Below are 16,209 nucleotides of genomic sequence, written 5' to 3'. Positions count from 1 at the left end.
GGCCTTCTTTGCTATTTAGACTCTACAAAAAGAATCACAAGGCTCCCTTCCTGTAGGAGCTGAGCAAGTCTACCACATAGATAACATATATGAACTCACACATACTTGATGAGACAAATGGACACAAGCCACTTTTGGCCTATATACAGCCATGCAGGGCAGCATTTACCAGGTCAAGGATAAATGCATTTCAAGTTGCCAAAAAATTGTTCCGGGCATGCTATCCACTGCAGGCACTTCCCCAAAACTGTCTGTGAAGGAGAGGGCACGTTTGGGCTCCATTTCTCCCATTCATTTTCATCACTTGAGTTGAGAATATGTGCCAAGGGTGGGGAGAATGGAAAATAAGGGGACAAGACTGAGTGAGAAGGGGCACGTATGCTCCAGTCACAGAGGCAGCCGCTCGGCATGGGCTCCTGGGGAGGCCTGTGGCCTGAGAGCGGGCTCCAACAGGGGAGGCCACATACCTCACAGGCACCCTGCCCAGGGCCCTCCCAAATCCCCACCATCTCCACTGGCACCTTCCAAAGCCATCCCTAATTTGAAAATATTCAGTAACATTCTTTCATGTGGAAAAGTTAGTTTTACTACTCTTAGGTAAGGTGTGAATAAACAGATCTTTAGAAAACAAACGAGGTAAACACAGTATGTTTGCTATGTATACATGGCTTCAAGAGAATCCAAGTCCTCCTTTTACTGACTAATGTCCCAATCCCTCCTGCACAGGACACTGAACTGCCATCCTCCTTGTTTATATCTTCTATACCCATCTGAAACATTATTGTTGGCATGGTCTGCCTTTCAGTGAATGGTGTGTGTGTGTGTGTCTGTGTGTGTGTGTGTGCACGCGCGCGTAGGTGCCCGGGAGGAAAAGAAAGGATGGTAGGGCAGAAATAGAGTAGAAACAGGATACAGTAGGAAGGCTTAGATCAATGTGACAGCTCCTGCCAGTCACAGACAACACACGGGCAACGGAGCATCGACTCAGTCACCACCCACCTCCTTTGTGGGATGCAAAGCATGCTACGTCCAGGCCAACTAAGACCCCACCCTGGGGGAAAAGACAAACCAGAGACTGACAGAAAAAAAGAGAAACAGGAGGAGACAGAAACATATAAGGGAGAAAGCCAGAGATAAAGCATACCACAGTGGACCTAATATGAGATATGACCAGAGCAGCACCGCGGAAGGAAAATGCACAGCTCGTGCCCTGCCAGCAGGCTGACATCAAAGGCTGGGGGACATAGTGGCATGTTTCAGCCTTCTCACTGGTAAACCGAGCTGACTAAACTAAATGAGCTCTGTGGCTCCTCCTCCCTTTGTGTGTATCGTAAAGTCTATGCAGCCAGGATAAGAAAATCGAGCTTCAGTTTTATCTTTCCAGAATCAAAACAAAAGCACAGTCCCACAACGAGAGATTGAGCAGGTAAAGTAAAGTCAACTTTGAAGATTAGAGGACTTCATTGGGGAACAGAGGGGCAAAGCCAGAAGAAATCACACAAAGTGTTACATCAAATAGATTTAATCCCCTTAACCTTCAGTGCCTTTTGTACCTCAAGAAAAACATCTGCTAATGAAGCCCCAATACTCAGCTCCTGCTAAGGACTTAGAGAAGGGACGGCTGTAAAATCACAGCTATTGAGAGACTACTCTTTTTGAATCCTCACACTTCTAAAACAGCTCTGGGCTCAGAAACAGCAAAATTTTTAAAAGGAGCCAAAAAGAAACCTTCAAAGCCATGAAAAAGTAACGCTTGAGAACTAAGCAACAAATAACACAGGTCAAGGAAAGCTGAAGACTTAAAGAACAGACCTGATACCTTTGCACTGATCAGTTTCCTGAGGACATATGCATGTATCATGCTCTGATTGACAGATAAGGGAACAAAAAGACAGGACAGAGGACATAAGAGAAATAAAAGAAAAGTAGGAATAGAGGGCACAGACCAATAATGGTCATGGCATTGAGTGATGACAAAGAAGGAGGCAGCAGATCACAGGATACAGAAGGCAGAATGGCTGAGGGGAAGGGGAATAAACTGTCACTACCATCTGAATAGTCACCTAGTCATGTTTCAGAGGCTCCAAATGTCTGCTTTGGTGGTGGTCAGCCTTGTGTTGGTATGGAACCTGAGATAGAGTTCGCCATATCCTTGCTTTGAGTTGTATTCTTAGGTCACCTTTGTATGGAAAGGCCAGGGTCCAGAGCTCAGGGAACCCACCCTTGGCTGGCCACTTATGCCATATACAATATGGCACTCTTGAAGGAGAGGAGGGTCTACATAACACCCAAGCACTCCTCCAACCTAAAATTCAACAAGAGGGAAGGGAAAGTTGGCAAATAGCCAAAAAGCTGTTTGACATCAGGGATTTTTTTCAGCAAATTTGATAGCAGGAATCCCAGCTACTTAGGCAGCTAAGGATGGAGGATTGCCTGATGCCAAGAGTTTAAGACCAGTCTGGGCAACATAGTGAGACCCCATCACTATCTACAAAAAATATAAAAACATAACTGGGTGTGGTGGTGTATCCCTGCAGTCCCAGCTACTCAGGAGGCTGAGGCAGAAGGATTGCTTGAGCCCAGGAGTTTGAGGATGTAGTGCCCTATAATCACACTTGTGAATAGCTATTGCACTCCAGCCTGAGAAACAGAGCAAGACTCCATCTCTAAAAATAAAAAAAAAAACTAAAAATTCTACAGCAGGGTCAACACCCCTTTATTCCATGACTTACCCATATTATGCACAACTTGTCTTCATACCCTGATAACTGTGCATTACCAGCACCATCAATCCTTACGGAAAAGCCAAACTACATTTGACATATCTGCATAAGGTACGCAGATTTTCATTAGAAAATTCTTTTTAACTTAAAAGCTTGAGTGGCTGGAGAGCTAAACTCAGCTCCCAAATAACCTGGCTATGTAGAACAATTCATTCTCTGAGGGATTCAGAGTCATGGTTTTAACAGCATGATTATTATGCTAGTCTGCTACATACTAAAACCACTACGTTCTTGTAAACACAGTGCTACATATAAGTCTGCCTCCAGAGTCCATGTTCATAATTACGATGGAAAACTCGCATTATTATTAGTATTATTATTATTATTTTGAGACGGAGTTTCACCCTTGTTCCCAGACTGGAGTGCAATGGCGTGATCTCGGCTCACTGCAACCTCTGCCTCCCGGGTTCAAATGATTCTCCTGCCTCAGCCTCCTGAGTAGCTGGGATTACAGGTATGTGTCATCACACCTAGCTAATTTTATATTTTTAATAGAGGCGGGGTTTCTCCATGTTGGTCAGGCTGGTCTCAAACTCCCGACCTCAGGTGATCCACCCACCTCGGCCTCCCAAAGTGCTGGGATTACAGACGTGAGCCACCGCGCCTGGCTGTTGTTTTTACTCTATCTTCTAGATGACTTGTATCTCAAAAAAAACAGGATAAAATTCCACTGCCACCATCTTAGGAAGCCTGAAGGCCTTGACATGGAACATTTCCAGGTAGCATCTGATAACATTCACAATGAGCTTCTTACATTACACATTATAGCCTACTGAATAGCATGAACAGTTACAGAAGAAATGCATCTTAAAGCATGATATTTAAAACCCGAGTAGGGCCGGCCCATGGAGAATAACCCTTAAGAAAGACTGGAACAATTTCCAAATGTCATAGGTGTTAAAATATATATATATATATAAGACAAGAGTGAGTGTTTAGAAATGGCTATGGAGAACAAGTAGAGAATATTCTAGTAGGAAGTTACTGAAAGGGAATAAGAAAAAAGAAAGCAACTTTTAAGGAAGAATTCAGAGGAAAGGGATGAATTGTGAGCATGGCAGAACACCAAACTTGGTTTTTAAACAAAAGCTTTGCTTCACTCACTCCATAATCATGATAGGGGTAAAATTCATAGTAATCCTTGTCTTTTTTTCCTGCTGATGAAAATTCATATCCTAAATGCATAATCAGCAAAGCTTATGGTGATAAAAGATCACTTGGGACAACTTATTTAAGTAATACTCATTACAGCATCGACCCTGTCCTTAGCAAAAAAGAAGAACTCAGCAGTAATGGAGTATTTTATGACCCAACTGATAATAACAAAAACAGCAACAAAAAGAATCACATTTATTGAGAGCTTATAATTTGTCAGTCATGTTCATAGTGTTTAATGTGCACCCATTTATTTAACCCTCACAACCGTACCTATCTGTTATCTCCATTTTATAGAAGAAACTGAAGCATTGTCAGCACTCTTGGGAGGCTTCCCTGGGGCTAGGAAGTGGCAGAATGGGCAGTCTGCCTCCAGAGCCTGTGCCCCTAACCACTACTCAAAACTCAGATTATTTCTTTACTCCATCTTCTAGACGACTCACATCTCAAAAAAAACAGAAAGGTACAATATATAGGAGAAATGTGGTAATGCATGACATTACTTACCATTGGGGAAAGCTAACACACTGATGATAAGAAAGAAGAAAATAACAGAGAGGATGCCTCTCCAGATGTTGTCTTCTGGAACAGAGTCATCCCTGAAAATAGAAAAACAACATTGAGCATTTACTTTCAGATCCAAATAGAAAACCTAGAGGAAGGAAGACTTCCATGTTCTAAAAACTAGGGGACTGCTACATGTATGACAGGATTGAACTTAGGTTCTGAAATAAGAGATTATACAGATCATACAGTACTTCTTAGATCATTATATGTCCAAAAAGGAACTAACAAACTAATGCTGACTGCTAATTTCATAGACCTAATTATAAAACCAGACTACATAATCAGACACACTTTACCTTCCAGTGAAGTGCACTTTTAATAGACACCTAACAATTGAATATCTGCCCAGAGGTTATAAATGTGGCCCTCAAAATGCCAGCCTGATCTTTACAAGGGTACTTATGATGCCTCTGGCTTAGGTAGGGAGGCCCAACATCCAATTTCCAGGAACACCAATTTTTACTTAAGAATGGCTGCACACTGAGGGGACACAATGTCCTCATTCAGACTGATATCATATTATTGACATTGGGAATGATGATGACAACAGTAATAGCTCCCATTTATCTATCCACTGTGTGCCTGGCACTGACCAGGCAGTTTATAAACATTATCTCTAATGATCACAAGTTTGCAAAATGAAGTCGTATCAACCACATTTTACAAAATGAGGTTGCAAAAGTTCAGAAAGATTAAGTAACTTGTCTGAGGTTGTGTAGGTAAGATGTTGCTAAGCTGGCATTCAAAACCAGGTCTGCTAGACACTGAAGATAATGATTGTTCCCCCAAGCCAAGCTGTCTCATGAAAATATGATCTGTCACCCTAAATCAGCCTGACTTATGTTAGAAGAGGCACAGGGTTGGTATAAGAGACATTTACAGGACACACAATATGTAGGTTACAAATTAAAAGCAAGGTTGAAATTAACAACTGTTGCATAGGAAAAGAAGGTTGATTGTAACTCATATTTTATAATAAATATATTCTGGAAGATTCAAAAAATTAAAATTAAAGATTCAAAAAATAAAGATTCAAAAAAATACTGGAAGAAATTGGAGAATTAAAAAAAAACAAATGAACCTCAAAACAAAGCAATCAACAATCATGAAGTGGTAAATTCACATGGCAAACAAATCTGTAACAAAATCAAAGGAAAAGAGGTAAACTTGGGGAAAAAAATTTATAACTCATATCAAGACAAAAGACTAATTTCCTTAATATGCAAAGCATTTTCCTCAAAATCAACTAACAGGAAGAACAACAAATGAACACAGAAAAACAAACAGAAAAACGGGCAAAGGATATGAAGTTTGTTTACAAAGTAAAAAAGTCTAAATAGAAAAATGGGCAAAGCATATGAAGAGTTTGTCCAGAGAGTAAAAAATCTAACGCTCTCAGAAGTGAAAAGACGATCAGCCTCACTCACGGTAAGTTAAAATAGAGACCGTTTTAAAAGTCTACCTTATTGAAAAACGGGCAAAGGATATGAAGAGTTTGTTCACAGAGTCAAAAATCTAACGCTCTCAGAAGTGAAAAGATGGTCAACCTCACTCATGGTAAGTTAAAATACAGACTATTTTAAAAGCCTACCTTATTGAAAAACGGGCAAAGGATATGAAGAGTTTGTTCACAGAGTCAAAAATCTAACGCTCTCAGAAGTGAAAAGATGGTCAACCTCACTCATGGTAAGTTAAAATACAGACTATTTTAAAAGCCTACCTTATTGAAAAACGGGCAAAGGACATGAAGAGTTCAGGCAAAGGGGATGAAGAGTTTGTTCACAGAGTAAAAAATCTAAGGCTCTGAGAAGTGAAAAGATGGTCAGCCTCACTCATGGTAAGTTAAAACAGAGCCTGTTTTTAAAATCTACCTTATTGATAAAGGTAAACCTTTAATGACTGAGCTGGGGAGGAGATGAAAAAATAGGAAAATAGGCATATGCTCATATATTGCTGGTAGCAGTATAAATAAATCGTCTTTATGGAGGCAATTTGCCAATATTTTAAGTCTACAAATGCATATACTCTGTGACTCAGCAATTTTACTTTCGGGTATTTATTCTTTAGATAAACTCTCATTCATGCAAAAATGACATATATCCCAGATTGTGCACTATGGCATTACATGTATTCTTAAAAAGTTGGAAGCAATCAAAATGTCCACAAAAAGAGATTAAGTAAAGAAATTACAGTCCAGTCTTGCAATGGAAAGCTAGGCAGCCATTAAAAAAAACAAGGAAGCTTTTTAAGAATCAACTGATTCATAATAATTTAAAAGATGTCATTAAGTAAATAAAGCAAATTGCAGAATAGTGGGTATAATAAGCAACTACTTGTGCAAAACAAGGTGGGGGAATGTGCATGGGTATGTAGCTTATAATGTATGCTTATACCTGCATAGGATGTCACTGGAAATCCACCCAAAAAATGGTGACACTTGTTTTCTCCAAAGAGGAAAAATGAGGGGTTGGGGAGAAGTATGGAGAGAGGTATTCACCACATATCCTTTGATGTATCTTGGATTTCAAGCGATGTGAATACATCATTCTTTTTGAAAACATTAATTAAAATTTTAATTAATGGGTTATTATTAACCACAAATAAATGGCTATGGCAAATCAGTAAATTCGTCTCTATTTAAAATTATCTACCAATCAAAATGCTTGAAAATGTACATCAGCACTAAATTTATAACTAAATGGGTAATACATTAGGATATAAAACCAATGAAATGGCAGTTTTGTAAATTTTGAGCAATTTTATTAGAAAAAGAGGATCAAATGGATGGCCTAGTTTCAGAGGGGGGAAACTGTTGATTAAATGGAATAAAATAGCAGTTGGGTCTGAAAAGTTGGCAGTTTTATATTTGTCTAATTAGGAAAAAAATGTATTAATGAAAGACAGTGAGGTCTTTGGATAAACTGAAAATACGCAGTATGGGAAGATCAAACTTCCGCAATCAAAGATTAGGAGATAGGAGAGTGAGTTTACGAAGCTATGTGAGTCCTATCGGACTAGAGGCCCCAGTGTCACACTCTACTGTGAGTTTTGAGAGCAGAGAGGGTGTCCCCACCTCATCTAGAATAGCCCCTTACCAGTCTGTGGTGGTGGTGCACAAAAAGAACAGAATCCCTGACAGGTGAGGACGTCAAACTCCCCTCTGGCCACAGGGCAACCTGAGCACACAGGGCCATTCTGTAAGGTCTGCTGTGAGTCCCTCCTCTCTGAACCCCGAATAATCCAGAGATTCAACCACATGCTGAGGTTTCCATAGTTAATCATGAAACAGAACTTGGCTGCAGAGTCCAGATGAGTGGACCCCAAATGAGGGACAAGATCTAGTATCCATGGACGGCCACTATATTCTAGTGGCTTTGCATGTTAACCCTCTGAATCTTCGTAACACTCTAAAGCAGGAAATGATCATAATCTGCATTTTACTGATAGGGCCTGGCCCCAAAATACAAGCTCTTTCCCCTACAGGAGACCATACAGTGCAGTGACTGGTACAGGCTGGGGCCAGACCACCAGCTGTGTGACCCTGGGCAGATTACTTAACCTCTCAGTGCCCCAGTTTACTCCTCAGTAAACAGAGGATGGTAATAGTTCTACCTCATAGGGTTGTGTGAGGATTAAATAACTGAAAACGTGTAAAGCACTTAAAACAGTTCCTGGCACAGAGGAAGTGTCCATTATTATCATGAGTTCACAATGTTTAAATGCCCTTCATTTATGTCCACTCATTCCTTCATCAAATTAATGCCTATCATTGGGTAGGGACTCTTTGAGGTCGGAGATGAAGAGACATGGCCCTTATTCTTGAGTGGATCAAGATAAAAAAGGACAATGAGACATTATCTTAGTATAGCCTTGCCCTGAAGGAAATGTTTTTCATATATAGGAACTGTCTCTGACAGACCTCAAAAAAGCCCGGGTATTCACCTGTGATTGGCCCCTTGGTGGGGTTGTAACTGTCTCCTACGGCTTTGTGAGGCTGCAGTGTGGTTCCTGCTTCTCAGGAGAGATCATGACTTGTGCTCTGGGCTGCCCAAACCTCATCTCGACTCCTCCTGGTCCAAGGGTTCTTGCTCAGCTAAGATATTTCAGTTCACAGCAACAAAAAATAAGAAGACTCAAAGCTTTCCATTGTGATGCTGTGTGTGACACTTCCTTGACTTCTTTCCTGGGTCTACTGCAGCTACTAACAACAAAATGCCCCAGTCTGCAGTGCCCTGAACACTCCAAAGAACTTTCACAGCTGGTATTTTATTTAACTGCTCCAGAGTTCTGTGAGGGAAGGCAGAGCAAATATTATCTTTGCTTGAAGGATGAGGAAAATTAAGCTCTTGGTTTATCTTGCCCACAGTCACACACAAATAGAGGCAGAGTGGAAGTAGGTATGAAGGCTTCTGGAATGTTGGCTCTAGGTCAAGACTGCTATTATACATTCTCCAATAGGGACACAAACAGACAAGCTTAGGGAGGCAAAGTCTTCCTCGCTCTCTGCTAAACTTAGGAGATGCTCCAGCATAGCACCGACCACATATTGTGAAAATACCAAATGTACAGCTTAAAGTAAGAAAGCTCCCTAGGGCACAAGTCCCACCTCATTTCCCCAAGGTAGCTCTGGTGCCTGGCACAATGCCCTGGCACACAGCAGGCATCCACTTGCCATAGTAGGTGGTAAGAATGAGCAAGATGATATGGCAGAGTAGGCCAGTGACTCAGGTAACATGAACGGGGAGTCTCAGCCTGACCCACAGGGTCCACTGGCAGCGACTTCCCTCTCCCCTTGCAGAGTGTTGGCTACACAGGGCTATTGACACCATCAGCAAATATCTAAAAGCCCGACAAGTTTTCAAACACCTTGGCTTCTTCTGCAGAGCATCGTTTCCGCTAGGATAGGGAACTACCCAAAGAGACAACGTCTTAACAGCAGGAAAAGTGTCAGGAAAGCCCCGAGTTTAAAAAAAAAAAAAAAAAAAGTGTGCACTCCAAAGAATTTCTGGACTCCAACTCTGATTCTGTCTCAATTTAATATTTGAGTACAGGAATTTGACCAGAGGAGTGGTAACTTCAAGAAACCAAAGCAAACTCCATTCACTTGCCTACAATCTTTTAGACAAGTCTTTCTCCCTGGGGTCAGACAGCCAGGAATGTCTAACCTTTATTATGATTCCTAAGGCTTCTAGGTTAATTGTCCCTCTCCTCCTCCCATCTTCTCCCGCATTACCCTTAATATGAGTCCTTGAAATAAAGACCTACAAGTTCATATTTAGATAAGTCACTGTTAAGGATCATCTTTCCCAATAAAAAGTTTAATCCCAGGTTACACGGTAGACCAATGTTAAGTAGCTTAGGTATTACCTTTAATACCACATTCATCTATTTTATAGAAAGTTATGATCCTCATTAAGAATTATGGGTGAGATATCAACTAAAGGAAAAGAAAGATGATTCTAAAGTTCTTATTGAATAAATGATTTCATGCATTCCATTCATTCAGCATTTACTAGATATCTATCCTGGGATGATTAAGATAACTGGCCTCAAGAAGCTGACACAGAAACAAATATTATGACATGTGAGATACAATAATAAGTATTTGGAAGGACATAAATATTTCTTTCTCTGTGCTTCTTGGAACAATTGAGAAAGGTATCTTGGAGGGGAACCATCCAAATGGATTGTGAAGGACACCAAGGGTGGCATCATGTGTAGGCAGGAGGTGGCAGGAGGTGCCTTCCAGTCCGAGAGATGGCAGCCCTGCCTATGTGTGGGACACGTGAGCTGTCAGGGCATGTTGGGTGTTGGGTGTTGGGTGTGCTGTGTATGGAGGGAGGGAAACAGGTGGGAAAGTAGACTTACTCCATTACAAAGGACCCTGGAGTCCAGCTAGTACTTTCTTACAGGTGACAGGCATCTACTGAAATACCAATGTCAACTAGCTTTGGTGTTATCTTTCATACCATACTAATTTCATTTTATGGAAAGTCACAATCCTTGTGAAGAATTACAGCTAAGTTATCAATTAAAGCAGGAGAAAGGTGATATGTTTTAAAGTATTTATTGGATAAAGGAGAATTTTAAACAGGGAAAGATGGGACCATGATTTTCTCTAAAAAGATCACAGGGGCAGCACTGGAGGGAGGGGGAGCCAGGGCCTGGGAGTCAGCTATCCCAAAGGGTTGGGAGTTTGCTGAGCAAAGGCTTGGGAATGGAAAGAGAACAGTCCCGAAAGCTGTAAAGGCCCAATCAGACCTGCTGAAGATAAACCAGATGGTGAACTCCAGGTTGGGAGAAACCTAGGCTAGAAGCAACGAGGACTATGAACTGTTGAATTGAAGTAAATGGGATGCCAGGGCTGAGGAAGCAGTGCAGACTGACTGGACTAGTCCTGGTTTTGGGATTGGTTAAGACTAAAAAACTGTAACTTCTCTACAGAAATCTGGGGCAATAGGAATGATGTCACAAGATAAATTGTGTTCTATCTGGTAATAGAACTACATCTAAAATGCTAAACACAGTTTATTCACAACAGATGAACTTGAATTAAGGCTGCTTACTAAAGAGGAGTCTGAAAGGCAGCAGTTCCTAGGTATATAATCTCTGTGGGCTGAGGCATCATCTAAGCCAAATAAATATTTAAGTCACCCAAGTACCCATTCACTGCAGAAGACCCCAAAGAAATATATGGCACAATTCCCCCCCTTTAATAAATTAGAAATTGTATTATGGACATAAAACTCTGGAAACAAGTATAAGAAAAAATATAAAACATTAAATTCAATAAAAAATTTAATTCAAATAGTAACCAGGGAAAAGAAATGTTAACAATCATTGATAACTGGACCTCAGGTGCAACCTGACACAATGTTCACCTCCAGGGCTGGTTTAATCCTAGCCCATAATGGCTAGTTAGCACTTAACATTGCTAGTGTCAGGGAACAAGGGCATGCAGGGCTTTTGTTGCTGGGAGAGAAGGAACATGATGTATACAAAGGAAACAGGATCAAAACAACTGAATCAGCAGTATCAGGGGACATTTTCTACTGGTAATTTATGTGGTCAAGAGGGAAAGAACAGGGAAGGCTAGCAAGTATCCATAAGCAATGCAATACAGGTGGCCAGAAGTACGCCCCAATGATATGATGGTGAACTGGATTTCCAAAGCCAATAAGGGAAATTAAGTAAATATCATTATTAACAAATCAATCAATCAATCAATCAATCAATCAATCGGTCTGTCTGTCCATTTCCCTGTCCTTGTCTGTCTCCTTAGTTCTAAATCGAGGAGAAATGAAGCATAGACAAATTGATGATCACTTAAGTACCCAAATCCGCAGAAAGGCAATCTCCTCTAGGTAAGTAACCATTTTTGTTGGACAAGTGCTAACAAAGGCTGATTCTACTGTTTAATGGCAGGTGCCTCTTAAGGAGAGGTGGGCTTCTTTGAATGTGAATTAATAGATTCTGGTGTTTTCTAAATCTAAAGCTTGAGTTTTTCAAACTAAAGGCATTCAGTATTTCCAAGTTTACCAACATCTGAATGCAGAGTAAATATGAGGGTATCTTAAAGGTAATTATTATACTCTGAGCTTGAGACAAAACGTTTCCTTGCCCTACTTTGGCTAATAAACTTCTAAGACATATGCATAAGCATTTATTTATAAAAATACTATTTATGTTTTAATAGAGATGGGGTCTTGCTATGTTAGCCAGGTTGATCTTGGACTCTTGGCCTCAAGCAATCCTCCGACTTTGGCTTCCCAAAGTGCTAGGATTACCGGTGTAAGCCATTGTGCCCAGCGTACTTATTCTAAAATGTGGGAAAATAAGTTTTTGGTTTTCTTTTGAGACAGAGTCTCACTCTGTTGAGTGAGTAGGGTAGAGGCTGGAGTATGGTGGCATGATCACAGCTCACTGCAACCTCTGCCTCCTAGGCTCAGGTGATCCTCTTACCTCAGCCTTCAGGTGCATGCCACTACACCCAGCTAATTTTTGTTTTGTTTTGTTTTGTTTGTAGAGATAGGGTTTCACCATGTTGCCCAGGCTAGAAATGAGCTTTTTCAAATAGGAAAATGATTAGGTAGTATCTAACTTTACTTTTAATGATGGTGATAAAGACAGGAGATTTAAACACTGTGGTTTAACAGGGAATTGGCCTAAGGGCCATCTAACAAAAGAATTACTTGACAAATCCACACTTGTCTCAGACTTCAGTGCAAGGTATAATCCTCTGTAATCTTTAATTCTTGCTGGATTTCTGAAGCATGAGACAGTACCCAAGCACTGTTTCTCACATACTCGTTATATGACATCCCAAAAGTATCCTATCTCCTTGTTCTCTTAGACAACTAGTCTTCGCAAAACAAACTTTAAGACATATTTTTTAAGTTTTACTGAAAGAATTGCACTGAACAATTGTCCAACTAAAATCCTTATAAAATAAATATAAGGTACTGGAGTTAATCATTACAAAAGAGCATAGGATAAATTCTCATTTAAGAAGTCGTTACTTTCCATCTTTATGGAGGAAGATAGAGCTATTATTGTAATGCCCCACTTAAGAGTCACAAATCATTACAAAAAATGAGTAAGATTGAGTAAGTACTAACTCTATTAATGGTGCTTATGATTTTATATAAAGTGAAACTTGTTATTAATTCATTATGTGATTTCTGTCTCTTTATGAAATTAGTGGAAGAAATAAAATTGTTAACATTTTTGGATGAAGCCACAGTCTGAGGTTCAGATTATGGTTCTTCTATTATTTTGGACAAGCTGTTAAAATTCATATTCAATTCTTATACTTTCACTGCTGCAATTTATTGACTGCCTTGACAGAATATGATGTAAAAAGAAATTTCAGAAGAATGTGACTTTTTATATCAGAATAGAGGAAGAGAAATCTATTTAAGGACCTAGAATCATTATTTAAAACAAAATACCATAATTATTTTTCTAATTTCCAGAGAAACTCCCTCACTAATTTCATCATTTCAAACCCACACATAAGATGAAATTAAACTGAAGCTAACATGAAGCAGGTATGTATGTTACCTAATGTCCATTTTTCCAATGCTTTTATCCTTCTCAATTACAGAGCATATGACATCCTCATTCAATAACAAATATAACTTAGAAGACAGTAGCATACAATGAAATCACATCATAATAACCACTAATGTTTATTAAGCACTTAATACTTCCCATGCACTGAGCTAAACACAGATTATCTAAAAAGATGAACTTAATCCTCATGACAGATAATCCTGACAGATTAATGTATTGATATTTTCATTTTACACATAGATAAGGAAACTGAGGCCTAGCAAAAGTATGTGGCCACACAGCTATTAAGAGATAAAATCAGGCAACATAATGAAGTATTTGAAAGTAACCATAGTTAGGGACATGACTAATTTCTCTCCAAAGCTAGAAATATGTCTGGTCAGTTACTGTGGAAAGGTCTGGTCTTATCCTGCTGCACAGCCTTAGCAGATTTTATAGTAATAGTGGCAAGATCCCTCAATCATTAAAGAGTAAGTAATTGTTAAGCTTTATACCTTTAGGTAGATTGTCTCAAAAGGATAAACACTTACATAACAAGAACCAAGAGTCAAGTGAATCCCAGAGGTAAGGAAAAAGTGTGATGTGGGAAGATACTAGCTTTATGAGGATTTGAAAAACTGCAGTTATTCCCAAGGGAGGCACCACCGGCACTTGTGCGTGTGTACGCAAACGACTGTGTAGAAGACAATTCACTTTATGTTGTACAGCGCTGTCACATATGTCACAATACATTTAGTATCCTTTAACTGTTCCCCCTCCCAAATACTAGAAGTTCTCTCAATCCTTGTGACTACCCAATATATATATATCCCTGCACATGTTCTGCTGACCCTCACAGAGGACCTTGATTGCTGGATAAAATTGCTGGGAGAGAAGTAACTGACATGAATTGTACATTGTGCTCCAGGGACTCTGCTAAACGCATTCACACACATTCATTTAATTTTCATAAACCTATATAAGTGGATATTTCATCCCCATTTTACCAGTGTGGCCCCTGAGGCTCAGAGCAAGGTTATGCAACTTAACTAAGGACACACAGCCAGGTTTGAAAACAACAGTATGGCTCAAAAACTACACTACTCTAAGTTGGCCTTTTAAGCCATAATGGTGAGGGAGGCGTGACTTCCCTTTCTTTAAAGAGGTTCATTCGGAAAGTATAAGTCCTTCTAAGTAGGAACCACGGTGTGTACCTCCTTATGAACCAAGGATGAATTAGTTCCCTAGGTTAGGAATAAGGGGCCACAGGCGCAGTGCCACAGAGTTACATGAGGTGTGTTCAAGATTTGGGCTGGGCAGCTCTTCTGAACAGGTATATATTAGAATGTGTGTGTACGTATTCCGGGGAATAATAGAGATGTGTTATGCTGTGCGAGGTTTATGTGTTTCATTTAACACACAGCAGTTAGTATACACCAGGCACCATTAAAATTGCTGGACAGGATCACATTTCAGCACGTATGTTAGGAAATGAGTGAGCAGGGTATGCACTGCGTGCTGTGTGGCGGGCTGGTGTCTGTGCAGCCATGTACCCAGATGATGGGTATTGGGCTGTGCTGGAAAGGAAAGGTCCGCTGTGATGTGTGTGTTTAGAGTGGCAGTTTGTGCCGTGGTACAGAAGGTAGTGTTTGAGGCTGGGGGAAGGGTTATACTGGATGGATGACTTGTGTGCAATACATACGGGAAGTGCTGCACAGGAAAGACCGTGTATGTAGCACACATGTGCATTTTTTATGTGTTACGGATAGTGCCGAATACCGGAGTTCCTCAGGAAGGGATCTAGGCTGTGTCCTGGGCCTGTGTATGGTGCCTGTAGGCGCTGTGGATTGGGGTGCTTTATACGTGTAGCGGTGTGTGCTGAAAGTGGTGCATACGAGATGATTCATGCGGTGTGCTGGGTAGGGACGGGGGCTGAAACGGTGCAGAGGAGGGGCCCGCGTCGTGATGTTGTGTGGAGCCATGCTGAGTGAGGTGGGTGGGGGGGTGATCGTGCTAGGTGACTCGCGTGCGTTCACCGTGTAACCAGAGGTGCTGTATGGAGAAGGGGCCCTGAGGGGTGGGGGAGCAGGCTAGCGTACTGTGAGACACCGGGCGGGCGGAGGGGCTGCGTGGGCGGCGGGCTGCCAATACGTGTGAGTGGAGCAGCCAGCCCGCTTCCTCACCCAAAGCCATGCCGGGCCACCCTCCCCACCACCCTGCCTCCCGCCTCTTGCCTAGCCCTTGGACGCGCCCCCGGCGCGGCCGGGCCGCCCCACCTGGTAAAGGCGAAGTACATGAGGCTGACGATGGTGAAGCTGAGCAGGGTGATGGTATGCGGCCGGTAGAAGAAGTCAATGGTGATGTCCTCCACTTGCTGCTCGTTGATCATCCGGAAATGCATTTTGTAGTTCACATCATCCTTGCTTAGGGTCCGGCTCCCCACGCAGGACGCCATGGCCCGCCTCCCCGTCCTGCCGCGGTGGCGGCGGCCCCAGCCCGCGGAGGCCGGGACCCCGGGGGTGACTAGCCACAGTCGGCTAATAGCCGGACGGCGAAGCCGGGTCTGGCGCCCAGCAAAGGCTGGGAGCGGAGGGAAGGACAGGAGCGAGAGGGCGGGGTCGCGGCGCCGCCACCGCGGCCTGGGGCAGGG

The 16,209-nt window shown here is 41.6% G+C and overlaps 1 protein-coding gene across 3 annotated transcripts in view; it reads right to left on the bottom strand.

The window, feature by feature from the left end:
* PTDSS1 (phosphatidylserine synthase 1) overlaps positions 1-16,157 on the bottom strand; it is a 95,291-nt gene extending 79,134 nt beyond the window's left edge. For 2 of the 3 annotated variants that reach the window (XM_028852177.2, XM_077942421.1), the window contains exons 1-2: positions 15,836-16,157; positions 4,446-4,537 (exon numbers count right to left, since the gene is read on the bottom strand). In XM_028852177.2, coding sequence (XP_028708010.1) covers positions 4,446-4,537; positions 15,836-16,014 — 271 coding nt within the window. In that variant the 5' untranslated portion in view covers positions 16,015-16,157. 3 annotated transcript variants of the gene reach the window in all.
* Positions 16,158-16,209: the final 52 nt, after the last annotated feature.

Source organism: Macaca mulatta, chromosome 8 (assembly GCF_049350105.2).
Source record: "Macaca mulatta isolate MMU2019108-1 chromosome 8, T2T-MMU8v2.0, whole genome shotgun sequence".
NCBI classification, from domain to species: domain Eukaryota; kingdom Metazoa; phylum Chordata; class Mammalia; order Primates; family Cercopithecidae; genus Macaca; species Macaca mulatta.
Note: the sequence above shows the minus strand (reverse complement) of the source record. Positions and strands in the feature narration are given on the sequence as shown.